Below are 10,055 nucleotides of genomic sequence, written 5' to 3' on the forward strand. Positions count from 1 at the left end.
GTCTTTTCCAACCGAGCGATTCTGTGATATCATATGCCTAAGCAGATGCTTACGTCTCTGAAGGAGAGAAACACCTTTAAAACGTCTGATAATTCAGTGCTTAGGGCATTTATCTGCAGTGTGGTGAACTGGCTTCCTGCTTTGCATTTTAGCCTATTCTTTTTACATATCCAAAATCTTTACATTGTGGATATACAAGACTGAGCTCCCTCACCCTGCCCTCGATCTTGCTTTTTCTAAGACTTCATTATGTGGTGTAAAGTCTTGCATGTTGAAGGATCAAGCCTACGTAAAAAATACCACATGAGAATTCCATTGGGATTTAGTGTTGGAACTGAGATCCTGAAGAAATCACCAGATTTAGAGTGACATCAGTAGATAGATAGCTCTGTGAATGATAACTTGTGGAAAGTTACGTGCTCGTAAGCTAGTTGGTAGTTAACCAGAAAATTTAATAATGCCCGAAGCAGCAAAGTAGTGGGCTAAGTACTTGTGCAAATCTGGGTTTCAGGTGTACTTCTCTTTAGATCTTAAATCTTATAACGTAACTTTTCTTTTTCAAATACAAAACTTCTGAACTGCAAGCAGTTGTGCTGCCAAATGGACTGAAGGGCTATGTACAGATGACCTAATAGAAAGGACAGGATGTAAATGTATTAATCACATCATTTTTTAACATACTGATTTCTTGTTACTGTAGTGAAAACTAGGTTTTCGTATGCCTTTCCGAAGGAGTTTCCTTATAGGATGAACCATGTAAGTATGCTGTTCAAAATACAACTTCATCAAATAAACTAAAAGACAAACAATTATTATCAGGAAATCCTGTCTTTTAAATTCTAAGAAATATTTTCATACTCATGTCAGATTGCTCATAATTAGTTTTGGATAGATTATTGGGAAAGTTACTTTTAAAAGTAATCTTATATAACCTCCTTTCTTTAAATTGTTGTCAGGAATGCTATGAGGAGAAGTGACATGATTGGGTGACTGAAATAGTAATTTTTATATTGTATGATGATAAAAGACATACAGCTTTTTTTTGAGCGTTCTTGTTTACAGCTACATTGCTCCAGGCAATGTAAATAGCCCTTGCACCTGGGATGTTTCCAAGCTTGCACACAGGAGCAGTTGGCTTACAGAAAGCAGTTTTATTTTTGCCTGTAAAAATGTAATGGCTTTTGAAAAATAATTTATTATTTAAAATTTAGATTTACCAGTGATTTTTTTCAAGGCATTCTCAGTCACAATGCTGAGAAATTGTGTACAGTTTTTCTTGGAGCTAGTTTTGGCCTGTGCTGTAATAATTTGAAAGTTAAATACTTCTAAATATTTTTAGATTGTCTGACAAATACTACTTGCTTTGCTTTTCATCCAGCCTAGAAAGCCAAATGATGTATCAGAATGTAAAATATGTAAGACCTTGCAATAAAGCTGCACTTCTGTTTTACAGATAGAGGCAAATGGAAATACATTTTAGGGTACTGCTTTCCTGTAACAAAAGTAGTCCAGTCTTTTTCTTGGTATCAGTAATACATCAGTATCTCTGTGGAAAATGAGTTGATTGAATTACTATGGTTGGACAGAATATTTAATATGAAATTAAACCTGAAAATACTTTAGAAGGCTATTTGGCATGTTAGTGGCTCTGAAGAGGCTCTAATTCTACAAAAGGACTTCTCTATTGCTGTTAAGTGTTTATACACTGGGAACAATTTGCTGCTACCAGGAGTTGAAACAAATCAGACAAATATTGCCAATGAAGTAGTCTGTCGTATTAAATGTGATCCAGAATGTTTAAATGGATTGTTTTTACGACTGGAGTTAAGTTATAGTGGTGGTAAGGCAATGGTTAATCACGGTTTGAATTTTTTGTCTGATATTGTAGTTTCAGATTAAATGCATTTAGGACTGCTGGAAATATGTATTGAGAATTCCTCTGCGTTCGTGCTGTTAAACTGAGTGCCAGTTAATTCTGCTGTCTGAAACATGCTGCTATTTAACTGTGATTTTACTTCTTTGCAGATACTAGAATGTGAATTCTATCTCTTAGAATTAATGGTAGGTGGTTTCGATAATGTTTTTGTTTGTTGTTTTTGTTTACTGTTGCCTCAGTTTACTTTTTAAAAGTGAACAATATTTTAAATTTTGTGCTATGAAATATGCATTATGTTGTCTTTTTCCCTCCCACACTCTTAATTTTAGAAAGATGTCCGTGCAGGTCTAACATTTACATTTTCAGTAGAATTCTGTAATTGCTGTGCTGTTATCTAGGTTGAGCGAGGGCGTTCTTGCCTCCTTGCATTGAAACTGAGCAAGAGAAAATGCAGGTTGTGGGAGCAGTGGGGACAGGAGGAGTGTGTACAGCTCTGCACCTTAGTGGTTAGAAGGGTAAAGCTTTCCAGAACTGCTTCCTTTTTTAATAGAAATGTAACTCTATGTAAGTCCTCATGCAGAGACCACCCTGTTCAATTTAGTCCTTGATACCTCTATGCATAGCACTAACTCTTGAGTTCTGTATACAGGAGTTTTATCACAAGTAACTGCACTTACACATAGTTACATCTGGAGGACTGGCTTGTTTTTCCAGTACACTATTCAGTATATAGGATCTGTAATGACGGTGTCTCACCTCAGTGTCCAGCACATGCAATTTATTGCAGCTTTTCTGTATGGTGTCCATGCAGTTGGCTGCTCTGAGTGAGAGGGTTATTCCTTGTTGCGTACACCAAGCTGGGCCTGGGAAGAGGGGATTTGAGCGCAGTGGAATTTTTTTCTTCTTTCTTTCCAAACCAGTGTCGATTATTTTGGCATGCTTTCCATGTATGGTATTTAGTGACAGACTGTTTTCTGGCAGTGTTTTGTATTTCCAAGTGGGAATTACGGGTTTGTAAGCAAATGAGGTTTCAGTGTGCTGCAGATGTGGCTTTCTCTGCCTCCTGGGGGAAGGACATGGACAGACTGCCAACCATGCAATGTAATGGTATTCTAGAGAGAGCACTGCCCTCATTAGAGCAGAGTTAGGTGTTGGAATGCTACTTACAAAAAATAATCAGTAATTGACTTGTAAACCAAATGTTTTTAATATGAACTGACAACACCTTCTGCATTGTAATCTAACTTTTATCCCATTGACATTTTTCCTAGGACTGCTGTTTGATAGTATATCATCCTTATAGACCTTTGCTCCAATATGTGCAAGATATGGGCCAAGAAGACATGCTGCTACCTCTTGCATGGTAATGAAGATGGTGATTAACATTAGTTCCTCCTTTCAGCAAGAAAGCGAGTGTTTAACAGTTACTCTTCAAAGGTGGTTAAGCAAAAGCAGGCTTAGCCATATTTGAATGGATACGGTGCCCTAGTTAACCTGTGCAAATATATGTCCCTGACTTAGCTTATTCTGTCTTTAACCCTGAGATTATTTTACTTTGTAGTAGCCTAATTTTATTTTTTAGGCTAGCTCTAATAGCACAGTTTTTTACACTACTGAATGGTGACTCTGAGTAGAGGCAATCTTTTTCTATCGACGTCTGCTTTCTGTTGTATCTTGTCATAGGAGGTAGAAACAGCATATAGGTTTTTTTTGCTGTGTTATTAGAACTCTTGAACTGTTTCTCAAATGCAAAAAAACAGTAAAAACACTACTTTTATGCTTGCCCTTACTTATTTCTGAAACAGAGATAATTATTTTATGGTATATGTCAACATCCTCTGCAGAAACACATTGTGCTTCTAAATAAACTTCTGCTGTGACTACAAGAAAAAAGAAGAAAGGCTTTAAGAGATCTTTACAAGAGAAGAGGTCTCTTCCCTTGCTGTTTTGCCCTGCAGCCTCATGGCTTCTACCATCTGGGAAACTGACAATATATTTATAAACTAATGGCAGTTTTTGAAGCCATGTAGTCTAACGGTGAGTAGGATGATACTTACAAGTTCTTTTTTGCACAGGAGGATAGTGAATGACACATATAGAACTGATCTTTGTCTGCTGTACCCTCCTTTCATGATAGCTCTAGGTAAGTAACACATGCAATGTCTCATGTTGTGTTTAAATGGATGCATTCTGTGCCCTGTCCCATCAACAGGCATTCCTTTCAGTGCCCTCATAAAGTGCTTCAGTTTGTGTTTCATACAGTACTGACAGTGTAGCCGTACAACTTAAAGTCTAAGAAAAATCAGATCATTAATTCCAAGGTTTCTCCATTGAACTATGTAGTGTTTATAAAAAACAGAATGTTTCTCACTGTATCAAGAGTGTATCTTTGTTCAGTGTCCGTGTCACCTGATCTTTGCAGCTTGCCTACATGTGGCCTGCGTTGTTCAGCAGAAGGATGCGAGGCAGTGGTTTGCTGAGCTGTCTGTTGATATGGAAAAGGTACTTTGTTTTTTCCTCCTGCCACCTCTTACAGACTGACCGGGAATGGTTGTCATGGGTATAAAACGACAGTCTTACATGTCTGTGGCAGTGATTTGAACTTCATTCAGTGATGATATGTTAGGCACTGTTAAAATTAGGTAGATTTGTTGGGGAGGGAGACTATGTCACGTCATTTGGTTATCACCCGACTCAAAATCAAGACAGAACCATTGCATAATGACAAAGTGTTGCTGGTGTTGCCTTTTTTGAGAAGGAAATTAAAAAAAAAAATCCTTTGCATTTTTTGCTAGAAAAAAAATTGCCAGTGTTTTAGTCATTCAAGACTGCTGGCACGAGTTTGACTTTTAAATACTAGTGCATGTGATTTTTCTGATTCACCTTTTGGCATCATGCCTACAGACTGTTCTCATTTTTTCCCTATAAATGTATGTAGTATAGCAGAGTGTAAAACATTCCATGACCAGGACCATGATTTCAGTCAGTGTTAAAACAGGGGACACCAAGACCATACCGTTTAGTTCGCTACTATTGCAAATTCCATGTCAAATTATTGCCCTCATAAACTTAGCAGGTTCCAAGGTGCAGTTGTTCTCATACCAAAAATGTTCACAATCTTCACTAGTTCCTTTTACATTTTAGGTTGACTTCTTTAACCTTTGTTTGCTCTGGCAAGCAAGCCATACTAGTGCTCATATTCCTTATCACATTGTCTCACTCTGTGCATATATTTCAGTCTATTTTTTTGAAACTGAGTGTCCAGACTTAAATAGTGTATTACAGATGAGATGTACCCGTGCCCTTGGTACTGCCCTTTTCCCCTCTGATGATATCCTGTCATTGTATTTGTATTCCAGAATTCATCTTCAAATTTAAGCGCAGTGTGCATGCTGAGCTCTGTGAATTATGCTGTCAAGCAGGGTGATAAAACATTGGCAGCAGAGGAGAAGCAACCTATATTTGACAGATAAAGTTTCCATAAGCTTGGGACTGACCATGTTTGGATGTTTACATATCCTGGTTCTCATGCCAGTGATACAATCTAAGCTTGGTTTTTTGTTTGTTTGTTTTTTTTTACATTAACACCGTGGACCTCTTAGCCAACTATGACTTTTGTTTCAAGCACCTAGTTAGAGTCCATGTATTAAAAAGAAGAAAGAAATCTATGTTATTTATATAGAATGATGAAACAAATTATGAACCAAACATGATCCACCTTTTATATGGAATATTGCACTAGAAGGTTGAACAGGAAATTAAGGTAGTTGAGGTGTAGTAGCCAGAAAATGTCCAGACTAGTAGCGAATGCTTAGACTTCAGAAGTGGAACATGAAAGTTCAACAAATCTTAGATGTATATAAGAATATAGTAAGAATTATATAATAGGTATTTAGACACTCCTTGTCTCTTTATTTCTTGGAAGGAAAGAGTTCAGACTAATGGTTTGTGGTTTGGGGTGGTTTTTTGTCCTACACTGTGCCTCTGATGTGTACAAGATGTTGATAATCATCAGTTACTGTATTGGTAATCCATGGTCGTCGAACTGCAATCATGCTGCCAGGTGTCTGTATTTTCCTAGTAACATAGTTACAAGCTGTGGCAGTTTTTGCAGATAAATACATACATAAAAAGCTATTTACCTTGCAGGGAAGGAGAAGTGATATATACAGTTGAATGGGAGGGAAAGTGTTCAGGCTTCCATTCATTATTAAAACAAAAAAACAATTATAGAAATGGTTGGTTGCCAGAACAGATTAAATGTGAGACAGCTTTGTAATATGAAAATAGTGTTGGCTTAATTTTGGTTCAGGGCATGTTTAATTACACTTAAACTGACTGTGACAAAGGTAAAATCACTGTTGTGTCTGACCGTAGGATCTCTTTTCTTTCTAATCAGATTTTAGAAATAATCAGGGTTATTCTGAAGCTGTATGAGCAGTGGAAGAACTTTGATGAGAGGAAAGAGATGGCTACTATTCTTAGTAAAATGCCTAAACCAAAACCACCTCCCAACAGGTACTGTACTTCCTTAATACACCTTTCATATGGAAAAACTGGACTAGTACCTTCAGAATGAGTAAATGTTTAATTTGAGGTATAGCATCAGTTTTTACAGTGCAAACCTTTCTGTTACAAACAGCCAGCCTGCTAGTTCGGGAGCTAGTGAGCAGCAGAACATCGGTGGTTTTGTGGAGAGCGTGAGCATGATCAGAACGTGATCAATACAGTTTAGCAAATGTAAGGAGCCGCGGTGTGAGGCTCCGTGGGTGGGCAGGATTCACTGGAACGGAGCCTGCTTGATGTCGTATTTAATTACTGTGATTAAATGTCACTGTTGGGAATCTGCACATGCAAATTCCCCTGCACATGCTTATGTCAGGTGAACTCGGAAATGTTGACTTCAGCAGGCAGCTGCACGGGGCTGTATTGAAATTATTATTCAAATACACTGAAGTTATTTATGCATGTTGTGAGGATAGTCTTCACATTTTTTATGAAATGAAGCAGAGTAACTCAGCCTATTTGCATATATGTTGAAGTGTTTTCCTTCAAAAGATTTTTACTCCTTTCAGAATACTGTTTTTTAATTAACAAAAAAAAAGAAAAAATATAATATGATGCTTCTTTTTGAAGATGTACATTTTTATTTTGTTGTTGTTTTTTTTTTTTCTTCCAAACAGTGAAGGAGAACAGGGTCCAAATGGTAGCCAGAACTCTAGTTATAGCCAATCTTAAGACATTCCAAAGAATTTCTTTATGGACCACTTTGACTCAAGGCATCTGGGGATTTCTCCTGTGTTCATGAAATGGACAAAAGGTTTTAGTAACATCTTTGGCAAAGAACTTGAATAAATAGCTTGTTTGTGTCAAGCATTTTGAAAGCTTTTTCTCTAAAATGGCATCATTTTCTCTGACACTGGAGCAAATGTACTAAGATTTTTCAGTGCAAGGAATCAAATGTTAAAACCAGCTGCGAAAGATTAACACTATCCACTCAAAACAAAAATAGTTCATTATTGGTTTTGTTTGCTTTGAGAAGATTGTAACCTGCCACTGAACTATTTTTAAAGTGACAGTAACCTGAAGCCTAAGTGTAACTGTATTAATGCTTGTGTTGTCTTCATTTTGTTTGTGACTGAAGGAAGATAGTGCACTGTGTGTTAAATCTATTCATTACTTTGAGTTCTGTTGATTTTTTTTTTTAAATAAATATGGATTCCGCAACAAGTAACACAGCAGTCCTTCAGAAACAAAGCCTAGAAGAGCCTGCAAAGAATATTGTTACAGTTTTAATGCAAGCTGCATTAAAAAGAAAGAAGTTCAGTTCCTTTTTTTGGATTAGAAAAAAATGTGGCATTACTCAGTAGATGTACTTGGATGTTTTTGCCATCAAGTGTAGAAGCCCAGCTTACCAGAGAAGTGCAATATGTATAGTGATTCTGCAGTTTTCCTAAACATTTGAAGCACTAGGAACTAAAAAACCCAACATGTTATGGTTTCGGGTTTTTTTGCAAATAAATGTAAACATCAGTCTTCTCACAAATACCACATAATCTGCTATGAAAGGTAATGTTTTGAAATTAGGGATTTTAGACTATTAATGAAGAATTCTGGCTGGAGTGATTAAAAGTTTTCTTGCTGCTCGAGAGCCTTTGCGGATTTTATTTCACACCTAAATTACCTATGTGACCTAAACATCTGAGCTGAAGTATCAGGCACTTCTTGATGGTAAACAGTAATTTCTCTCCTGGGGAGGTGTGGGTGGTTTTACCAGCTCCGATTCCAGTGTAAACAGTGAAAGGCAATAAACCACAGTCAAAGGAACTGGATTCAGTGATGATGGTTATAAAAAGAAAGGTGTAAACTGGAACAGCAGGAACTGGAACATCATGTGAATTCAACTGTTTTGCTACCTAACAGACGGAAAAAACGGAAAAACCATCTTTACTGTGCATCATTTCAAAGGAGGGAAATACATAAAAATGAGGTAGCTGAAGGTCTTCACAGATGATATGGTTACAGGTGACAGCAGTGTCAAAGCAAACACAGGCTATCTATGCCGAAAAGACTTGGGGAAAACCAAGAAGGAAGCAAACTGGATCAGACAAGTTATTTAACTCAAAGAGCATAATTTAAAAAGCAAGTTATATCCACATAATGAAGATGCAGAGGAAGACACAGAAAGGATCAACTTTGACAAGCTACAAATGGTAGGTTTTTTTGCAGTGTTTCTCAGACTAACACTAATAAAAACTAAATCTAACAAGACTTAGAAAAACTAATAAAAATTTAAAAATAAGTATACAGTGGCTTTTCATAATAAAAAAGAAATTCACAAGTTTTCAGCTCAGAAAAGATAGCAAAAGTCTAGAAGAATCATGAGTAATGGGAAGATTGATGTGGTGACAACTGTTCATCACTTCTGACAGAAGAAGCAGGAGCACTGGATGAAAACAATACATGACAAGTGGAGGAGCAACAAATGGGAAAGATTTCTTCTCACAATATGTTGTTAAACCCAGCACAGCCTGCTGTGACTGCTGGGAGTTTGTGTTGAAAATTTACAATACCCAAATACACCAAGACGTGCAAAGCCTGAAGGAAGCACTCCGAGATGTAAATGAGAATGATCTGGGGATTGCATCTACATACTTACCCTGTTTTATGCTCTTCCTCAGATGTTTATTACTGGTTGCTGATGAACAGAAAATAATGGGTTAGACAGATCTTGGTGTGACCCAATGTAACTGTTTGTTATTCATTTTTGGTAGCTATGTAATTTTAGATATTCCCCCAAAAAATTAATGCAGCTGCAAAAAGAAGCATTGGCCACTTAAGAGTAAATTGTGTCTCAGTTTAGTTGATTAGATGTCCTTTCTTCATCTGTACACTGAATTTTGGTGGCTTGGTCAATCTAGCTAGGCTTGATTAATTATGCATTTAGCTAAATATTTGCAGTGCATCTTAAATTTTTTATACAATCTGACCTTAATGATGTAGATCTAAAGCCATAATTAGTCCTGGTGAGGCCTGGCACAACAGTTAGCAGTGGGCTTCCACTGCCCCTTTGAGTGTGTGCCCCCAGCATTGTGAAACTGAGTCTAGGTCACGTTAACAGGCAAAATTAATAGATCATAGGATTTGGCTAATTCAAACAAAACTGTTGGCATCTGTTACTCCTCCTGATCCAGTCTGAAAAAGACCTCTTAAGAGCAAGATGGTGAGAACTGCAGAGTAATTGACCACAATATGCTAACACCAATACTCATCCTGTTCATTTCCTTATTCCCATTAATTCATCAGTTAAACGAAATCATTCATGGCTAGGCTTTGAGAACCAAGATAAGGGAAGGGCACTACCCACACTTGCTGCAAATGCACTGATGGCTAAAAAGGCTGATGCAGGATAGGCAAGTCTGGTTGCAAAAGGCACAGCAGAAAGTCTCCTTAGGCGGTATTGGAAAGGCGCGGTTCTTTCTGCGTTGTCTTTTCTCCTCGAGACTGATTCTACGTGCGTTCTCAAAGGAGGCAGCAGTGTCATGAATGGTGTGTCTCCATGTCTCCTGATTGGAGGCCAGGGTGGACCCCTGATGGTAGTCAATATGGCCAAAACTGAGGTATTGTTCAGGGAGTCCTTGTATCTCCTCTTTGGGGCTCCTCTCTTGTGGCAGCCAGT

General features: G+C 37.5%; 1 protein-coding gene across 1 annotated transcript; it reads left to right on the forward strand.

The window, feature by feature from the left end:
* The first annotated feature begins 669 nt into the window (after positions 1 to 669).
* CCNC (cyclin C) lies at positions 670 to 7,892 on the forward strand. Its single transcript, XM_010193810.1, has 7 exons — positions 670 to 756; positions 2,026 to 2,061; positions 3,148 to 3,239; positions 3,952 to 4,019; positions 4,299 to 4,378; positions 6,276 to 6,394; positions 7,060 to 7,892. Exons 1-7 carry the CDS (start codon positions 748 to 750, stop codon positions 7,112 to 7,114), a joined length of 459 nt encoding a protein of 152 aa, XP_010192112.1. The 5' UTR covers positions 670 to 747; the 3' UTR covers positions 7,115 to 7,892.
* Positions 7,893 to 10,055: the final 2,163 nt, after the last annotated feature.

Source organism: Mesitornis unicolor, unplaced genomic scaffold, assembly GCF_000695765.1.
Source record: "Mesitornis unicolor isolate BGI_N332 unplaced genomic scaffold, ASM69576v1 scaffold8431, whole genome shotgun sequence".
In the NCBI taxonomy this organism is placed as follows: Eukaryota; Metazoa; Chordata; class Aves; order Mesitornithiformes; family Mesitornithidae; genus Mesitornis; species Mesitornis unicolor.

Excerpts from the sequence above, each read along its gene's own strand:
- CCNC (XM_010193810.1), top strand. Across the intron at positions 4,020-4,298 it reads TCCTTTCATGATAGCTCTAG|CTTGCCTACATGTGGCCTGC; the intron begins GTAAGTAACACA and ends TGATCTTTGCAG. Across the intron at positions 6,395-7,059 it reads CCAAAACCACCTCCCAACAG|TGAAGGAGAACAGGGTCCAA; the intron begins GTACTGTACTTC and ends TCTTCCAAACAG.